This window comes from Salarias fasciatus, chromosome 14, assembly GCF_902148845.1.
Source record: "Salarias fasciatus chromosome 14, fSalaFa1.1, whole genome shotgun sequence".
NCBI classification, from domain to species: Eukaryota; Metazoa; Chordata; class Actinopteri; order Blenniiformes; family Blenniidae; genus Salarias; species Salarias fasciatus.
In genome coordinates, this window is record NC_043758.1 from 6,948,385 (window position 1) to 6,968,807 (window position 20,423).

The 20,423-nt window shown below is 42.4% G+C and overlaps 1 protein-coding gene and 1 long non-coding RNA gene across 2 annotated transcripts in view; one reads left to right on the forward strand and one right to left on the reverse strand.

Moving 5' to 3' along the window:
* Window positions 1-20,423, forward strand: part of LOC115401007 (uncharacterized) — a 75,217-nt gene that overhangs the window by 20,135 nt on the left and 34,659 nt on the right. The window contains exon 2 of the long non-coding RNA XR_003932849.1: window positions 18,348-18,488. This is a non-coding gene — a long non-coding RNA (uncharacterized LOC115401007). The remainder of the gene's footprint in view (window positions 1-18,347; window positions 18,489-20,423) is intronic.
* Window positions 671-19,383, reverse strand: LOC115400998 (HHIP-like protein 1). Its single transcript, XM_030109121.1, has 15 exons — window positions 19,218-19,383; window positions 18,240-19,040; window positions 10,551-10,815; window positions 10,182-10,461; window positions 9,952-10,077; window positions 9,710-9,853; window positions 7,903-8,015; window positions 7,521-7,661; window positions 7,088-7,162; window positions 6,829-6,955; window positions 6,456-6,601; window positions 5,675-5,756; window positions 4,430-4,512; window positions 3,849-4,133; window positions 671-2,295 (listed from the first exon to the last, which is right to left on the reverse strand). Exons 2-15 carry the CDS (start codon window positions 18,534-18,536, stop codon window positions 1,559-1,561), a joined length of 2,901 nt encoding a protein of 966 aa, XP_029964981.1. The 5' UTR covers window positions 18,537-19,040; window positions 19,218-19,383; the 3' UTR covers window positions 671-1,558.

Genomic DNA, 20,423 nt, shown 5'->3' on the forward strand with positions numbered 1-20,423 from the left:
CACAGGGCCTGGAAAATTTGTCTCTGGAATTTAAAACGTGCTCAGTTTAGTTCAGGTTGATTTGTTTTTTCTCCATCAATGTGTTTCTGAGAAAATATTTACCTTGATATTTTGGTCAGGAATTAACGGATATCTGTGACTTCTCAGAAGACTGTTTGTTATCTGGCAGCCTGATGTTTGGCTCTGCGGTCGGAGCTTCTGAGCGCCTGGCTGGAGTTTAGTAACCACAAAGACAGTTTCCTTACGGCTTAATCACAAACAATCATCCGTAATAACAGGCTACTGCTCTTTAATTCATCACAGTGACTTTAATGTCCTGCTGTAAACATAATGGATGTTTCTTTAGAAAGTAGCGGCACGTTGATCTTAATAATATCGTCCATCCTCATTTGAAAGCTGGCAGGAAAACTTTAGCTGTACGGTATAAGTGTGGAAATCAGCAGAACTGTGAGAGAAAAGGTTCCCAGGAGGAGTCACTCATTAGAAAGCAGTAAGAAACACAGAATCGCAGTGAGGTGATTTTGCAGTAGACTTTATTTGCGTGAAAAGCACCCTGTGCTCTTAAATCCAATCACTCACAAGTGGAAATATTCATTTTCATTACATTCATCACACAGAATGTCCTGCATTTCCTTTAAAAAACACTCTCTTACAGTAAAGTTACATTCAAAAGAAATCAAAATGCAAATGATTTAAAACCCGCGTCAAAAGCATCCTTTTATGGAAATACTGCAATACAAAATCATGTCACAGTTCATGAACAGGATCTCCTTTTACCATTAACCTTCTTATGACTGTAATTATATTCAGGTTGGTTTATTTTGACTTTTATTGAAGTACAGTCGTACTGCCAAAGAACTCAGCTTCTCTGCTTTCTAGTATTCTGAAATTTAGATATAAACTGTCTTGAAATGATGTTTATGAGAAGTAAATATGTCACATCCTGTCAGCAGACACACAGAACAGTGAAGGTTAAACACAGCGTCACCTGGAATCTCTTCAGTCCACTTTGACCCAGTTTCAGTAAATTAGACTTCATGTTTGAATTTAAAAAAAGCAGCTAAATAATCTAAAAAGGGAGCAAAATTAAACACGGCACAGAATTAATCGTTCAATTGTTTGATCAGTTCATGTAAAATCTTTGCAAATTTGATAAGATACAGAGATCAGTTCGTGTTTCTAAAACAGACGTGAAAAACAAGTGGATCATTTGAGCATATTTCCATGAATAGTGGGGAAAAAATGACTGTACGTTTCTGCATTTATTTCCATGTGAGCTGAGCAGTCTTCAACCCTCTTTCATTGAGGAGGACAGATTTTTTTCCAAGAGATTTCAGACTTAAGACAGACAGTTGAACATTTGGCAGTGAGTGGCAGTTAGAAAATGAAACACAAGTTTTGTAAAATACAACTGAGAAAAAAACAAACCCCGAATCATGTTGGCAGTTGTAACCCCTGAAGGGCCAGAGTGACATTTAGGCCTTCATATTGACTCCTCCAAACAATGATCTGAAATCTCCAGCCTTGTGAATCCTCTGTTCGCTTCCTAAAGATCCCGTTAGCCACAGATCACTCCGACATCCTCCCCGTGGGAGCAGTTGTGTTTCCCCACCGGGGAGCGTTTGCACTCCAGCAGCGTGCGCTCGCCGCCCGTGCACTGCACGTCGTCCAGCAGGATGCGGACGCCGCCGTCCGCCTCCCCCAGCGCCGCCCTCTTCATCACGGCCAGCGCCCTGGTGAAGCCGAGCTGCCGGCACACCACGCCGCCCGCCCTGCTGCCGAACAGGTCGTCGCACACCGTGCCCCACTCCCCCCGGATGAAGATCTCCACCCGGCCTCGGTCCGGCAGGCCGTCGGCGCTGACGAGCCGCACCGAGCCGGACCGCAGCCGCCGCCCTCCTCTGCCCCTCTTGTGGCCCCGCCCCCTTCCTCTCGGCCTCTTCTGCACCTGGTTTCCCTCTTGTGCGTTTTCCAGCTTCTCGCCGAGCCACAGTCTCTCCGCCTGCGTTTTGGGCAGCGTGGTGTTGACCGCCGGCCTCTGAGGCCTGAAGGGCGAGGCGGTGAGCTTCAGATGCGGCGACCAGGTGGTGGACAACAATTCAGGGTAGACAGACGCCGTCTGGGAGCGTCTCAGCGACGTGGTGGGTGGAGGGGGGCTTTTCGGCCAGGCTAGAGGCTGGGAGGTGGTGCTAAACGGGTACTGCAGAGGCCTTCCTTGTCTCCTTGTTGACGGTGTGGCGCTGACCGGAGTTTGATTCCTAGAGGAGGCTGCAGTCAAGACGGTTGCACGATAACCTGAGGGAGAGACAGAATCACCCTCTTTATTTGAATAGGTGGAGCTTAACTTTGTGCTAAAACCCGCGTGTCTTTAATTCAACGGTTTGTCTGTTTAGGGAAATGGTCACATTTAATTCCTGGAGAATGAGAAAATAATATCTGTTCTATAAAATGAAACGTAAGCTTCAGCTGCTCGTCAGCCTCATTATATCAGCTAACTTTGTTAATGTCCAGAGGAAAAGAAAATCCATCTGCCAGCCTTTGTGAGAGGTTATCTGGTTCAGGTATTAAAACATTACAACAGAATGGTTCAGCATATCGCTAATCTGCAGCGTTCAGGATAAAAGAATCAATTTCATGTTTGTACAAAGGATCAAAGGAGGTTATTCTGTGTTAGTTTTTAAGCATTAAAGATGTTTATAGCAAGATTGCATTAATTTAATATTTCTGATGGAACATCTCAAGCTTTCTGCCTTTACTTCATTGGACTAACAGCTCAGAAGCGTTTCTGTTCCACAGCACTCAGATTCCACTCATGTTATCCAAGAACTGCAAAGTGAGCACGTAAACACACACAAACACACAAGGATGAATGTCCAAACTGAGGCTGATGCAGAACCATTTATTCAAAATAAATAAAATCAAAGTATCAGATTTAGATTTCATGTAGTGCAAATTCCCAACACGTAAATAAGCACAAGATTTCCAGCTTTAAATGTGATTTAGTTTGGGTTTGAAAGGCTACTCCTTTGTTCTTGAGTTAAAAAAATGCACATTGTGTCATGATTTTGAGTGCAGAGATGTTGAAAAAAGTGCAAAAAAATGCATAAAATAACACTTTAATGGAATCTCGTATTATTTGCAATGCATAATAAGATATGTCATTGCAGTTGACTTGATTCTCTATTTCATGGAGTTTGTGTGCTACCTGACTGTTGAACAGTGTTTTGTTCAGCAGCCTTGAAACGATTAGACAGAATTAACTGAATCAACAAATAAGCCATTGCTTTATTTGATTCTGTAAATTAATTTACTGTTCAGATTGTAGAGAATAATATTTTGGATGAATAACAGTTGTTTTTTGCTCATAGTGAAAATCTTCTAAGCCAAGGTACAGTAATGCTACTTTGCAAAAGACAAGGAAGAGAATCCTAACAGACGTAGCTGCCAAAGTTTTTTTTTTTTTTTATTATTTTTATCTCTTAGTTTTAACATGAAAATTAAAATGTACATGCTGAAGCACCAAAGACGTTTGGTTTGATACAGCAGTGGTACAGCAGTCGCCAGAGCCAGTCTGACAACCAACTGCAAAGAAACTCCAAAATACATATTTTACCGCAGAAGGAAATGTTAATTTAGAGATTAATGTGTTAAAACGAAAAGCCAAAATACAGTGAAGACGAAGAAGAAGCCGCTCGTCGTGCCTCTGGCGGCGCCTCCTCGTGTGGAGGTGCGCGCTGGTCTACTGGTAGCTTCATTATGAGGCTGAAGGATAAACTCGGTGGTGGGGTTAACGGCTGGCGGACCGGTGGAACGAGAGCGATAGACGGGTTCGGCACCGGCGGGCCTACCAGTGGTCGTGGCGGGGGTCGTCTGGGCGGGTGTTGTCGCTGTGGTGGCTTTTACTGTGGCTCTAACGGTTGTTGCTGGTAATGTGGGCTTTGCGGTTGTTTTCCTCGTGGTTGCTGGCGTCGTCAGTGGCGGTTTTCTTCTTGTTTTTCTCGTCGGCATCGGCGGTTTTATAATTACGATGGGTTTTCTCGGTAGTGGTTTCCTTGTCGTCGTTGTCGTTGTGGGTTTTGTGGTGGTCGTGGTCGGCACCGCCGTGGTGGTCGGTTTCTTGTTGATCACATATTCTGCAAGAGGAGAAACGAATCATCTGTGAGGCGCCAAAACCTGTCAGATTTTTATAAATGATGAAAGAAAATGAGTAAATTTTTAACTTTACGTCCTTTATTGATGACAAATGTTCTTACTAAACTCCTGCTGAGCACAGTTTTATTCTAATGATGAATGTCTTCATTAAGGACAGCAAAAGAAAAAGACCATGAAATATTCATCTGATGATTTTTCTCTCCAAACAAAAAAAAAACAAACATTTTGAGTAGATTTTTTATTTTTCACTTTGATTAGTCTTTTTTTTTTTCCTTACCTTCTTTCGGGTAGAAATGTATGAGTTTCCCCTTTATTTTAACAGGCGAAGGTTTAATGCTGCATTTTCCTGGTGGAGCTCGCCTGTATGGTAGAGAGAAACATGATTCACATGGATATTCATCATTCCGCTCAGCTGCTTGTAAGGGTTAGAAGAACCCTAACAGTTTTCCACTTTTAGGATTTGGGTTTTTATTAGTATCACTATCAATTAAAAAATGTTTTTACTGAAAATCAAAAAATTGTAGATGACATTTTCTTCATATCCCGTAGCTTACGTGTGTTTCAACAACATTTCTGAGTTTTTCTTCTTTGGATTTCTCTCAGGAAATGTCAACATTTTGTGTTGATTTGAATTTTTTTTTTTATCACATTTCATCAACAGATTCATGATAAATCACACGGATAATGGATATTATGCTCTGATTTTAACAGGAATAATAATAAACTCGCTCAGTTTTCTAGCTATCAAAGGGAATCTTTAAAAAGCAAAAAAATTGTTGTTTATTTCAAGGCCACTTTGGGCGATATGTTCATCTTTTTGTTCACAGTTAAGTTTAATTTCTCATAAATCTCACAGCTGATCTGTCTTGACAGTGTATTGTTAGAATTGCTCTCCTTTTTGATCAGAAGTATCAAAATATTGATAAAACCAGGATGCGACGTGAGAATTAATGGAATCTAATCTCACTCAGTCCTCGTTTCTGTTGAAGTATTTTAGTCTTCCTCTCATATAGTGGCCACTGCTCTGGTCACTATGCTGTCAGACCACCACTGTGCACACGTGCACAGCCGTCAACCTCAACGTGCCTCAAAGGGCTGCGTGAGCAAAGACACACAGATCATTTGATTTAATTTGGCATCTCTGGAAGGGAGCAGCTCAAAATCCAAGAAAAGCAGATTCTGCATCTCACCCATGAGCGGAAGTCACGGTATTTACTCTTCGATTACAGGCTCAGGCTGAGAAGCATCAACCTCTCAAAGGAATTTTACAATTAAATGTTGTTCACCAGCTATTGGGATCCATAGACAGTTATAAAATGTTTCTTTGTCTTTTAATGCCACTTTGTCTTTTATTTAAAGATGATTTATTGTAGGCTCAAATGAGAGGGAATAAGGTTAGCTGGGAAAATAACATGTCTGAAACATCGGTCCCTCTGGCTTCCTCACAAATCACATCCCGCATACAATCCACAATGAAAGTATATTTATTACTGAGGAGAACCGGCTTAATGGTTTTCTCTACCTGGAAGGGTCGACTATCTTATAGATGACTCCGGCTCTGGATTTGGCACTCGGGACTCCTGTGGCTAAGAAATACAGTTCACCTATAAAGAGGGCAAAAGAAGAAAAACAACAACAACAACACAATCATTATCGTGACAATGAGGAGAGAAAACTATTCTGGCCAGAGTGAGGGGGGAAAAAAGGATTAAAGATGATAAAAGACAGGAAGAGGAAAGGGAAATATTTACAATGTGTACATCTGGGAGACAGAGCAAGAAACTGAGGGAAACAATAAGAAGGGGAACACAATGAAGAGAAGATAAGCTGGTGAGAATCTGGAGAAGCAGAAATAGAGCTGGACTTTCCATGAAGCCATCTTACATATGCTTCCTTTTTGAACAAAAACTTTAGACTCGCAGCATGTGTCCAACACACTCCTCAGTAAATCCGCAGCCTGGAATCTAAACCAGATTTAATGTACGTAAAACTGAGCAGCTCCAAACTTCTCAGAAATCCAGGCAGTTCAGTGGAAATGGAGTATTTCTCAGAAACAAACAAATAAGAACACATTTTTGGGCTAAATAGCTGCACTACGCCTGCCTCAGTACTAAGATAATGATGTCCAGGTTAACTCTGGAAGCGTTTCCCCTGAACCCCCGCAACACACAAACCGTGGCCTCTATCAGCCAGAACGGCAGAAATAGGAGCTTCAGTCGGCTTCAATCAGACCATGTCTTGGTCGTAAGTCTCATTTCTTTGTTTGACAGGTTGTCGCAATGCTATACGTGAAGTAAACACACCCGCTTCATCCTCGGCAAACGAAATGATGTATTTATAGTAGCTGTTGATCAGTTTGGGGAATCTGCAGGTCTGGTCAGTCCCCATGCAGATCTCGTTGTACTGCCATTTGCCTGTGGTCTCGTCCTCCTTCAGAGACATCAGACGGCTAAACAGAAACACAAATACACATAACGGACATATACAAACAGGCATGCACACATCATACACACGTACAAATCAAGTTAAACCTGTACACATTAAAGGTGCAACAAGTGTTTATTTTTAAAGGTGTAAAATGGTCAAATCTCTCAATTGATTGTAGATGATTCAATCTAGTTTTTAGATCTCTGCAGTAAAAGACAGGAGTGTATGAAGAAGAAAAAAAAAACACACCCACTCATGAAGTCCCCAAATATATAGAGGCCATTGAGGTTCGGCATCTGGCAGCCTCGATAGATGTATCCTCCGGTCACCGATTTGCCCAGCTTGTGAGGGTAGGCAAAGATGGGCAAGACATCGTCTGCGGACACACAGTAAGAGTACCGCATCAGCTCATACCGTCAGAGTAGAACTAGATCCCGCACTCTTTTGACAAACTGCCTGCTTTGATTGTAACCAGGGAATAAAAGAGCTCGGTTAAGCTCTCACTCACCCAACGATGCGTTGAGGCAGAGTTTTCGGTCGTAGCAGCTGAAGCCTTCTTTAGCCCTCCATCCATAGTTTCCACCTAAAAATAAAGGTAATAACACCATGAAGCTTCACAAAGCACAAAATAAATTGCAGATATACTTTTGGACGGTAATTGCTTTGTTTGAAGTCGTAATTTGAGGTTTATTTCATGCACAAAACCGACTCTGATTCATCTTAATTAATAGGAAACGTTCAGAGATCCAGCAGTTTAACATTAACCGGGTTTAAGAAGATAATAACAGTCATTTCACTTAAGAGTGAATAATTTCTTTTGAGGCTGTAAATAAAATGGATGCTTTCTGTGTGATAATTATGGCCGACATACTTGCGGTTGAAAAGAAAAGAAAAAAAATCATCTGAGAATGAAATGGAGTTTTGAACTGAAAACAGTCTACCTTTTACAATGAGGTCTACCTCCTCGTATTTGTTTTGGCCCACGTCGCCGCAGAGCATCCTGCCTCTGCCTCGGCCCGTCGCAGGGTCACCGCGGTCGATGGAGCAACGCCACATGTTGCGAACTCCATAAGCATAAATCTCTTAAGGGGACAACAACAAAAAAAAAAAAAAAAAAAGAAGAAGACAGATGATAGAAATAAAGATGCAATTATACGTTTGCAGAAATTCCACCCATCCTTTGGGAGCGTTGAATAAATAATTAAAGCAAACTGAATGCAGAAAACAAAAGCATAGAGCTCTTCTATCTCTTTGCACAGTAACAGAAAGCTGCTCCACTGCAGCGCCTTGTTAAAACACTCTGTGTGTTAAACGTTGATTTACCAGGAAGTGACGTCTTCTCCCACACAAATGGATTATCTGAGGGAATGCTGTACGGGGCGCCGTCGTCATTGTTGTCCACATCGATCCGCAGGACTTTCCCAAGAAGTGTTGACCTGTTAAACACAAACAACAAAACAGAGTGATCAGAGGGAACGACGTGAAGGCCGTGACTGTAACCAGTCGTCTTCTTTTATTACTGTTAAAAACATCCCCACCCCAACGTGTGGTGGTCCATGATGTGTCAGTGTTAGACTTGGCAGGTTTCCTCATTCCCAGGACAGTCCCTATAGCATATCTAGAACCCTCCACACAAACAGGTGAACTACAGACATGTTTAGCTATTTCCGAGGTAATACCTCAGCATGTTGCTGTTCCTGTAAGAACCATTTCCGTGTAGCTTGTGGTTCTACTGGAGCCTTCCTCTCGTTGCATACAGGCAGCATATAAATAATGATAGTTGCACTTTCCCCCTTTTTTCCTTTGGCTGTAATTGACTTTTAACCTTTTGTTTCTTGATCAAATGAAAATGAAAAATGACAGTTGGAGAAGCTTACAGCTGAAAAACAACCCTCGCAGCACCCAGGCATGACCATTTCATGTACGTATACACTTCGCCCTAGGATCCAGCTTAACTATTGAACGTAATTAAATCAGTATACTATAAAGGCCATGTGGTTTGAGAGGTGAGTAATAATGACGACTACAACACAGTAAAAAAATAAATGATGCCCTGCAGGGTGCTTAATAAAGGCTCCCGTGTCTGTGTGTGTGAGTGTGTGTACACTCTTGTTTGTTCTGCTCTTGGCAGCAACATGTCATGCCACCTTTCCTTGGCTTTTTCACTTCCCCCATTGTGGCTTGATGTGGCTGATTTGCTTTCTCTTTTTGCAGGCGGTCCAGATATAAACTGACAAATGGTAAACAAGAGTAGTATTCTCTGTTTGTTTTTTTAAAACGCTGAGATCTTGATAAATTCTCGCTTTGCGTGGCCTGGCATGTAAGAAAATTACAATTTTGTTCTACATGCGTAAGAGATTTTTTTAATTTGGATCCTTGAAGCAATCACTTGGATAATTGTCTTTGGAACGCTGTAATTTAAAGTTGCCAGTGAGCAACATTTTGGCTGTGTATGTTCTTCTTCCTTTTCATTAAACTTAATTTGGCTGCAATTTTAGTCCATCTTGGAAGAAGTTGGCATTTAGACTTGTTTTCATTCATATAGCCAAAATCTCCACGAGGAAGACGCAAAACAAGTAAGAGAATAAACACCTTATAGGATCAAAACAGAATCTGTGGGAATAAAATCTTAAAAAAATACTCTAGTAATGGCTTAAGTAACTGATTACTATTAAGAACAACAGGTCCTTCTTGAAAATGAAGGTTCTTCTGTCCTTCTCCCTGTGTTGGCGTTCACTGCGTCGGACATGCAGCTAAATAAAAACTGGCTTATTTCTCATCGTCTGTCGCTAATTAATCAGTTTTCTTTGAAAAATATGTGCTATGCAGGGCTTCATGTAACTGCAGAAAACATTGCAGAAAGTATTTTTCTCTTCAAGCGGACCGAAGTAACATATGTGCTTGAAACTCAGTAACTCTAACACTATTTAAAGACAGAGCTCTATTCAGTAACTTGTCCACCAGTGTTTGTTAAGAATACTTTGAATTACTGCTAAACCTTACACAGTATTTGTGGCTCATTTACAGATTACATGTCATTGAATTAATCAGCTAGTTTAATTTATTTAGATAAATTACAGTTTTCTGTAATGCTCAGATTGTCTATTGTTTACCCAATAGTTATACTGACTTGTTCTGTGAATTGCCAAACTTTCCAAACGGGTCCCCGGCCCGTCCGCCGTCCCCGATGAAGATGTACAGATAGCCGTCGTGACCGAAGAGAAGCTGCCCTCCGTTATGATTAGATGCGGGCTCCACCACCTCCAGGATGGTCCTACGGCAGGAAACGGACAAGAGGATCGGTATATATGAATCAGCATATATTTAAGATGAACAAAGACAAAGTGGAACAATACATTTTAGTGTAAATACCTCTCAGAAGAATGATCCAGCTGGTTGTCGTCATGTGTTGACAGTGTGAACTCGCTGATTCGAATCCTTTCTTCCTTCCTCACAGACACAGAGTAGTACACATAGGCTTTCCTCACTGTGGTGAACCTATGGACAAAATATCCAAGTCATATTTTACTTGTTGAGAAAAAAAAAAGACACTGTTTAGTTGGTATATGACAAAATATTTGGTTGGGGCTGGCCCGGCAGACCTCGGGTGCAGAGCTATGCAGAGGAATCCCCGCTCGTCGCCGGCCCACGGCGAGGTGAGGACGGCCTCCGTCAGGTTCAGGAAGGGCCGGTCGATCCTGGAGCCGTTGGCTAAATACACCCACACGTAACCCAGCTGCTCCGCCACAAAGAACCGGTGCGTTCCGTCGTCTGCGTGAATCATGGCCACGGGGTTACGCAGCCCGTTGGCCACTTCCTGCAGGCACAGCTCCAGACAGCCCTGAGAGTCCTCCCGTACCGAGCCCAGGTTCTCGTTCAGTTCTGACCATGGAAAAATAAAAGATGAGATTCCAGTCATTTTCCCCACCTATTTTCACAATCAGAGTCTGGATAAAATGCAAAGCCATTACCTGCGTTGGTCAAGACATTAGGATAGCAGTACTGTTTGTCCTTCAGCTCGAGGAAGTCGCAGAAGCCTCTGCGATCTTCCTCCATCATGCTGGTCTGGTTTCCAAACTGCTGTGGGCTCCCTATTTCCTCGAGGAGGAGGCTGAGTGTGTAGCGGCAGTTGTGCCAGTAGTCGGAGCAGTAATCCCCACACAGGCCGGGCAGCATCCTCATGGGCGTGTTGGCATCCTCAGCGTCGTACAGGTGAGCTGCATACGGAGAGCACTCCTGCCACAACATAACAGAGCCATCGAGCACAACTAGTTAGGAGGTTTTTCTTTTTTAATAATGAATCACTTTGATTACATATATCATTGGATTTATATGGGTTTTTAGGAAGGTATGCATGAGTTATAGAAAAGGATCAATCTGTGTCCTGTCTGCCTCGGTTTTTCACTGCATCACGTTGACTGGTCAGACTGGGGTTATATACAGCTCGTCTGAGTCCTGCATCGTATAAATGGATCCCAGGGAAGTCCAGTCAGTTATTAAAGTCCCGACCACATTGTCCACACCCTGAATGGGGAGCTGTAGGCACACAGACGCCTGACACTCAAGCCATTATGTGGTCAAAGTGGTGCTCTTTTCCTCAGCGCCAGATCACCCCAAACAGATCATCACTAAGGAACTGAGTCCAAACAACAAACACTTAACCGGGCACTCACAAAACCTAGGAAAGTAGAAGAAATGTGTAAACAAATAAACTCAAGTTAAACATTCTGATAACTGTGATAAAAACCAACAGTCAGGTGTGTTAAAACTGCATTAATGGAGTAAACATTTAAGTGGACTTCATTCATAGTTCACATTTTACTGTTTCAGTATTGACATAATCATCACGTAATCATTCTCACAGCCGCCATGCAGGGTTCTTTCACACCAGGTGAAGGTTTAATGGACACTTTGAAGCATGGAAAAGTGAAAACAGAGCTGAGGGATTCAGAGATGACTCTACCACCAGGCTCGCAGCCACATTGGAAAGTGGGGCATTAATCTGTTGTGGTCTCTTGAAGACATGAAGTTGATCTGAATTAATTCTTGCTGACAGCACTTTTCAGATCCATGTGTAGCTTCAAAAAAATCATAAAATAACCCAAGGCAAGAAGTTCTGAATATTTCAGCACAAATCAGAACTTTTATTTGTGATCTAAATGTCAGTTACCTCATGACTTTAAAACGAATGAAGTGAGTAAAGAAGATGAATTTCATGCCCTTTTACTAATCGTTTTCATTAATGGATATTCCTGTTGTCTGGGACGACACTAAATGTGGTGTAAAAGCACAGTTCACGGCGAACAAAATGTTTCTTGTATTTTTAATACGCTCACGTCGCTAAAACATAAGTCTACTACACAATAATTACACACAGCAACTTTGAAGTTGTGATTTATAGATGAGCTGAGAGAACACCTGCAAACTCAAACTCTTCGAGGAGAGCAGGCATGTTTGCTTGTACCTGGAATCAGTGCTTTAAATAGTTCCCCACTTTTATTTCTCTGTGCATGTCAAGGCCAAAACGCTTTATTAACTATGATGCGTTGTTAAATATTGATGCAATAGAACATTCAGAAAGTTGTGTGACGGTTAGTCTGTGTTTGTACCCGGATGTTTTGGATTTACTTATTTCATTATTTATTCCACATCCTCGCTGGTTACTTTATATGTGCTGGAACTTTAATTTGCCCACCTGTAGTTTCAGTATTTTTAGAGAGTTTGGTGATTTGGGGGAAATGCAGTTGTTTTTTTTTTATTGCAGGGTCTTATGGTTCTCCCTGTGCCTTTATAGTCCATCTCTCCACCATATATGATGTTAGATATAAGATGCCTTGCGGCTGCTACCTACCAGTGTCGCTACTGCAGATCATGTGATCTGTACGCTGGATTTATGTGAGATTCCCTTCCTGAACCAAACATGCTCACTTATCTGCCTGCAGTAGGATTCAAACTAGTTGGCGCCTGTCTACAACCTCGCTCCGTGAACTATTTGCATCATTCTGCACAGGGAAGACTGAGATTCCACCACAGGTTGTGTTTCACTTAATTCCTGGTTGCAGCCATCAAGAGTCAGTGGCAGGTCAGACGTCATGGAAGATGATATGTCTGTCCTTGGAGTTGAAAAACACTCAATTTTATTTGACCCCAGCAGCTGTTTTTACAAGAGCGCTGCAACAAAACAAGAAGGCCTGGACTTTGATTGCAGGAGTTATTTGGAGTGGGGCGTGAGGTTATAGCCCATTCACCGTCTACTGGAAAACAAAAGGACAAATTAGACACTCTGCTTCTCAAACGCTGCTGGTGGGAATTGCAGATGCACGCATGACGGAACAAAACCGCAGTGCGCACGCCATGACACAGATCTGGCAGCGGTGGAAAAACAAGTCCGGCTGTTCTGGACCGAGCGGCCGCACAGCTGCAGAGTGCTCCTTCATCACAGTGAGACCCCAGGTCGAAACAAAACCAAACACTGATAAATGAAACGTTTTTGACAAGAAGAACTGAGCTCCAACCGAAACAGAGATTTGTGTGTGCGGGGGATTACTTGAAAGCACTTTGTTGGGAGAAGATCAGAGTTTTCCTGGAGATCAGTTTGGGCCAAAAACAAAAGCTGAGTTCAGTCCGAACTGCAGGAAGTGTCGATTAAAGCAGTTTCTGGGAGAAAGTGGGACGAGGACCAGATGGGAGCTTGATTAACTGTATTTATTGTGCTTTATGAGTTGGGATTTATCTTTGTTCTGACGCAGTGGAACACAGACTTTTCAGCAGGAATCTTGCCGACATCTCATTTTGATTCTTCAGAAGGTGGCCGGAGTTGGGAGCAGCTCTGGCACCTATTATCCTAACTCCTTTTTGGCAGCGTAAAGCGAGTAACTGACGTCTCATGTTAGAGTTATACCGTAAGCCTGTGACTCATTACATTTGTTGATGATGAAAACTGCTGCTGATCGCTCTAAAAGGATTATCTGATCCGTCCTTAATCCTGTGCCGTTTGCTGCAGCATTAAGTGTTTGTCTCAATCTTTTCTTTTTTTTCAAACCTTCACAGTTCAGTGGAGGAGCAGTCTCGTTAACCTTGAACTAACTCAGTTCTCCAGGTAGCATCTGGAAAGATGTCTGAGCATTGTCCAACTGATGTAACTGACCCACACAGAAACATGACTGTGTGCTCATTATTAAGCTGTTTTATGCCCTCACCTCTTACTCACCATCAAAGCTGAGAACGCAGCCTTTGCTGGTCGACGGTGTTATTTTGGGTCCTGCTATCATAGGCTAGGATAAATGCATTTAACTGCAAACAGCTGTTTCTTAACAATGGAGCCACTTCAAAACACTATAATTTGGTGTTTACGGGTTAGAATAGACAGAAAACACAGCTTGAATGTAAATTAAAATGCTCTTTCTTCATTCTTTCTCACCGGCTTTTCATTCTGTACCGACTCATGTAAAGGACTCTTTTATTTCAGGTTTCATGGTAAACGGGTGGTTTGTAGTGAACCCTTAGAGCAGAAGGGAAACAATAAACAGAAGTCCAGTTACTTTTTTAAAGGTACTTTTACTGTCCTGTAGCTCATCATTGTCAAATGACAATGGTTGAAATGGCTGTGCTTTATTTTTCAGTAGTTTGTGGATTTGAGTGAGTCATAGAAAACAGAGGAGGAAAAGAGTGTCAACCTGGAACTTCACAGCAGGTCTCCAAAATATTTTTTTTTTTTTTTGTGCAGCACAGTTAATTTATTAATTTCATAATGACACGCTGTATTAAAGTAACATGTTACACTTGCAGCATGTCATTAAAACACTGCTGATGTGTGGTGTTGGGAATTTAAACAACTTCTGCTTCTCGCTGCTGTCAAAGCAGAAGAATGAGGCCGACTTCCGTCTGAAACATGCAGAAACTCCACGGCCGTACTTTAAAGTGCCTTTTAAAAATGCAGGAGGGGAACAACGAATTTAATGTTTACCTTGCTGAGCTCTCACTAAGTGCTTTTGACCTAAAACACCCTGAGGTGGGGCTTGTTGATTTAGACTTTTACTCAATAATTAAATGTCCTTTGTGTTAGTATGAATGCTAAAAACTCATTTTGAAAGCGTTCGGATCGGTCTCTGCCCTCTCTGTATTGAAAGGTGTTTCAATAGTTTTCATCCCTCATCAGCGCCACCGCCTCCTCGTCTTCTCTCTCCTGCTTGCTGGAGCTTCATATATCCTGCACCCCTGGACTGAGGAGGAAATGGTTGTTTGTTTGGTCAGTTAAGCTCAGAAACGATAACAGTCTCCCTCACTCACACACACACTCACACACAACCTCTCGGGACATGGCAGTGACCTCCGCTAATTTCCTGCAGACTCAATTCACCGTAACTAGTACTTACCCAGCTCTGTCATTAATCTAAATTTAAGACTTGTTTTTTCTTCACTTTTTGCCCACAAAGATCCCCGTAATGAGCGCCTGAGGAGATTTCTGCCTCTGCCGAAGTGATAAACACATCTGCATGCCCTCATTCATTCATGCTTCTTTCCCTTTCTGCCCGTATCTCTTTCTTTCTGTGTGATTGGTATCGGTGTCAGGAAGCTCCTGCAGCGGGGCTGGAACAGAGGGCCTCAGTGTGCTGGGTTTACCCAGGATAAGTGCCCTGGCAGCGGGGTAACTTAACCACCTCCATAGCTTCCTTTGACCTCAGACGATCGGCCCGGGAGTTCAAAACCACGGCGTGGGTGTTTGTCACAATAAAGACATTCTTACAAAGTCTAAACAAGGGCTTCATAAAAACTCAAATCCAAACATGAAAGAAAAGCACAGCCACACATCTTGAGACTGGAGACTAGTTTATGTAACTAACCTTCGGTCTGACAAAAAGATAGATGAAAAATGGAGGACTTTTGCAACCCTGAAAAACTTTGTTTATTCCTAAGATACTTGTGATCTTTTACCAAACTGTTTCTGTGAAGGAGATAGCGAACAGAAAAAGAAAAGACTGTGATTAAACCAGTTACCTTGACATGTTCACATTGTTCTGATTTAGGACTATAAGTGAAACCAAAGTAAGAGTTATGGGATGCACATGTGCAGCTTGACTGTATCATTACCCTCAGGACCCGCCTGCACAGCGCAGAAACAACCACAACCGGCTGGAATTTCCACAGAATACAAACCTATATTTTCAGAGTTGTACATTTGTCATGTTGCCTTTACATGGAGGATGACGTGCTGAACTGCCGGGAAGACGTTCGCTTTGTTATGTCACTGCGTTTCTGTCGATACGGAAGAGGAAGGAGTGAAGACTATGTGAAGATTTTATCTGAAGTTAATGTGCCGGGCTAAATCCGCACAGCACCTCTCATTCAATTTGTACGGATGAGCTGCAGCCAGTTAGCATCTGAGCACCACAGGCAGCACCTCATTATGTAACGGCTGAGCGGCCTCAAAGCTCATTCCTGCGATGGTGAGGGCAGATTTCTGGGGCCCGGATCTGTTTAAGATTAGAGAGGTAGAAAAAAAACTTAAAACACTGCAACGCTGAAATAGAAATGCTCATTAAAAGAAATAACATTCTCCACATAAATGAAGACTGAGAGAACTGCAATATGTGTGCTTTTATCTTATTAACGATAAGCTTATCACTATAGCACGCTATTTTAGGAGAATTATTAAGCCTGCAATTTGTGAGTCACTCAAAGAATTACTCGAATGCAAGAACTAAAATAAAGTTTTATTACACCTCTAGGTTATAATATCTTCATTTTAGAAAAAAATGATTTATGCAGACTTCTTGAAAACAAATGCAAGAATATTTTTAACCCCTCGTTGTCAGTGTGGTGGCTGTGAAAGTTCTAGTTATTCAATGTAGTCCAGTCCATAAGTGTAGTCCAGTCAATTTACATTACTATTGCAACAACACATCATCAGTAGGGTAAAACTGACCTGTCTCACGACGGTCTAAACCCAGCTCACGTTCCCTATTAGTGGGTGAACAATCCAACGCTTGGTGAATTCTACTTCACAATGATAGGAAGAGCCGACATCGAAGGATCAAAAAGCGACGTCGCTATGAACGCTTGGCCGCCACAAGCCAGTTATGAGGTGAGATACACTTCCATGCCATTCTCTCATCCGTCCTCTGAACTGCAGGATCCAGTGCAGCATTCAGCCTGATCCCGTCTGACTTTGGGTCAAATCAGGATACACTTGCCTGTTGTTGGAACTGAGTACTTGGAGAAAACCGATACAAACATCTTCATTTTTAACATGCAAACTTCAATGAAGTGAGAGTAACTGACCACTTCGCCACCGTGCAGCTTTGCCCAAAACATTCAGATTAACCAAATCATGTCAGGATGTGAAACTAAATCTGACAAAATCAGAGGCAAAATCATAATAATGAGGGAATAAGTGGAGTTTAACACTGATGTTCTGGTATCTACAGACATATCTGACTTTTCACAGTAAATTCCTTCCGATGTTTTCCTGCATTCCTTTTCATTCCTTCTGCATTACAACAACTACTAAATATGTGTTATTGTGAAAACACTGAAAGTTCAGCATTCTGACAAGAAGTAGAGCTTAATATTGAGCATGGTGCATGGTGAGTTTCACTAGTTGGAAGCCATGCTTTACTAAGAGTTTAGAAGAAACTCATTTTATAGTCTGTGTGCTGGTGAATTTGTATTGATGTATTGTATCGATGTCGTGGAAACAGACAATGAAAACAATGAAATGTTCCCTTTTATAGTTGAAAAAGTGTAAATAGGACCAGAGTTGAGTCACATTTTGAGCATTTCACTTTGAAAAGTCTGGCCTCATTATATTTCTCCACCCTAAGAAGCTCATGTTGTGGTTTAAACATGTATAAATTCTTTCCTCTGGACCTCAGTAACTGTGACAGCCCGGCTCCATCCAGCATATCAGAGGAGACGTGAGGTAAAACTGCGGTTCTGCTCTTCAAGCATGCGTAACAGCTGTCCGATAGTTTTCCATGTGGCCCCCAAGCCACATTTTATTGGTCTCTGTATTTTTTTTATTTTTTTATTTTTTGGTGGGGGGGGGGGGGGGGGGGGGGGGTTAAATTCTTACTCATGTTGAATCACGAAGCTTTTTCTCTTTGTCTGTCTTTTTGAATTGTGTCCAGATGAAGAAGATGATGACGAAGCTGTTGTTTCATCTAGCTGCTTTTTGTAAACACAGAAACAAGAAACTGTTTCATGGTTTACTAAAGTGACCTCAAAAGGAAAAGTCTGACATAATTGGTAATATGTACCAAGCACGTTATGAAATCAGCAGATTCAGGTGACCAGACTACTTTTATCTTTTGCAAACGCAAAGGATGATGAGGGGATTTTGTTAAGTCTCCATGTGAGATAACTTTGCTCTGTGGTCTTTTGAGTGGAATATATTTTACATAAAAAGTAGTGTATAGGATGGAAATGCAATTATTTCATTGTAATGGACACACTTTCATTATTTAGTGGTGCTGAATCTGGGATTTAATACTGAACACAGCACTGAGTGAAATAGATTTACTCCAAATTATAAATGTGTAACACAAAATGATGCAAAAGAACACATTGATCATCCTTCTGTATCCATCACATCTGGCTGCACAGGAAGATGCAAACATAGAGATGATGGCCAATGGGATCTTTGAAAATAAATGTCTTACCTGGCAGAGGATGCTCCGTATGTATTTGCCACAAGTAATGTAGCCGGAGTGGTCGAAGTTCTCCATGATGCGGTAAAACCTGCGCGATATCTCTTCATCTTTCTCCAGATCACAGCAGCCAAACTTGGAAGACTCCTTGCAGAAGATCAGTGGCTGCCTGGGCTCAAATGGAGGCTTGTAATCCAAGCACTGAGGGTGGCAGCTCCCCCGCCAGGCCTGGAGGAGCAGCAGCAGGACGGGGAGAAGCAGGTGAGGGCAGATGGGGGGCCGCAACAAGTTAAAGCTCTGCAGGCTCATGATGCTGAAGTACCGTCTTTCAGTTCAGGGTTTTTTGGTTCTTCATCCAGTAATGCAGAAAATAAAAGCAGCTTGTTTGTGACATGCATCAACAGAGGACTCAGAGTCAAAGGTGCTGTTCGCTTTTGGTCTGTTTGAAGCTTTCATTTGATGTCCAGGTCCCTCCACTTTCATGCGAGCATGTGTGTGTGTTGTGTGTGTAAGTGTGCATCAAACACACTGACCCAGCATCACACCTGCCCGCAACTTGGCCAGAAACCCACAAAGTGCTCAGGATCGCTCTAGTTAAATTAAAAACCCACACATCACACTCAAACGGCAAGCTGACCCCGAGATGTGTGCAAATAAAATAAAACGGGATGAAATTGGTCCCGATCCAGTCAGTTCCTTTGCTCAGGGGGGCGACTTGTAGTTCAGTCCACGTGGTTGTTATGATCAGTGTCCTCGGGGACGTCCTCTGATGGGAAAAGATCCACGTCTTTCACTTAATCCCGACGGACGTACCTGCAAGAAAGACATGTTCAGATTACCGAAGCTTCACAGAGCAGTTTCCTAAACAATCAGCATGCTCAAAACTAAATGACAGAATTCAAAAACCAAACAAGCTTTTGGAAGACCTCGAGTGAACCATCACATGATGAAAAGTTGCACTTTCAGGCAAGGTTTCTGAAAAATATTTACTTCCAGCTTGAAGTCTCTTGGAAAGTCTTGCTTGTGTTTGCTCTGGAAGCAGTCGTTTGCTGCGGCGGACGTAAGCCATATATACAGACAGAAAGCAGAGAGAAAGTGAGAGAGAGCGAGAGAGAGAGGCTCTTTCATTCACACACGGAGCCACGCTGCAGCCCCGGCTCAGATTCCACCCGCCTCGCTTCTCTCCTCCTCCTCTTCTCTTCTCTTCATTTGCTTTTTCACTCTCCTACAAAGACACGTGCATTCCTTCTCATAGCATGCGGTCCATATTGCCCTGAAGTTGCAACTTTTTACCTCTCCTCCCCCCGAGCTGCCCCCACCCTCAGCATTCCCAGACCTCGTCTCTGTCTCTGCCAGGCAGACTCACTCCCCTTGTGTGTGTTTTTGTGTGTGTGTGTGTGTGTGGTGAGAAGAGTCAGGACGTGTGCTGGAAGTAGACACAAATGGATTCCCCGGGCGCACGTCCAACCCTGAGTCTTATGGCAAAAAGCTGCACTGGCCAACATTTGCATCTAATTGCATTACTTCAAATATTTTCGGCTACTTTATGTTCCCCAGAAAGGAAATCAATCCCAAAATATTGCCCTGATGTTCTGTTACACAACACTGCACAGCTACATTAGACCCAGACTAAGCAGTGCTGTCCTCTTCTGACTGACTGAAGCAGCCACAGTCAACACGTCATGACTTTACAGATCCCTCCAGCATGGAGGAAAAATTTTTCTGTTGCTTATTGTTTGAGTTTGAGTGTCAAGACTATGCCGTCCTGATTTACTCTGAGTAATCTCAGAGCGAAGTCTTGCCAGAGCAGACAGCTGTATTCAGTTCAGTTTATATAGCACTAATAAGTGGCTGTTAGGAGGCACTTTTCATTCAAAGAAAATATTTAGAAAAAAATCTATCAATGCCAAATGAGGTGATTGTTAACATGAAAAAAATGTCAAAAGTTGGCCTTTTGAGGTTATGGGAAGGCAAAAGGAAAAAGTATTGAATGAACAAACTGACATGAGTTTTAAAAGTAATTAAATGGCTGCAGACTCGACGGGGATTCAAGTCAGAGATTTTGCAGGAAGCGACAAAGAGCAGAAATGAGAAAGCTCCGACTACAGGAACGAGACGCATGGTTGTCAATGTAAAACCTGAGTGCCTTAAAGAAGGTCACCTGGCAGTCTAAACCTATAGCAGCTGAATTAGAAA

Bases quoted from the DNA above. Each gene is read 5' to 3' on its own strand.
- LOC115400998 (XM_030109121.1), bottom strand. From the start codon at position 18,536: ATGAGCCTGCAGAGCTTTAACTTGTTGCGGCCCCCCATCTGCCCTCAC. The intron at 6,956-7,087 runs GTGAGTGAGAGC...GTGTGTCCGCAG, and splicing joins CTGCCTCAACGCATCGTTGG to ACGATGTCTTGCCCATCTTT. The intron at 6,602-6,828 runs GTGTGTTTTTTT...GTTTCTGTTTAG, and splicing joins TTTGGGGACTTCATGAGTGG to CCGTCTGATGTCTCTGAAGG.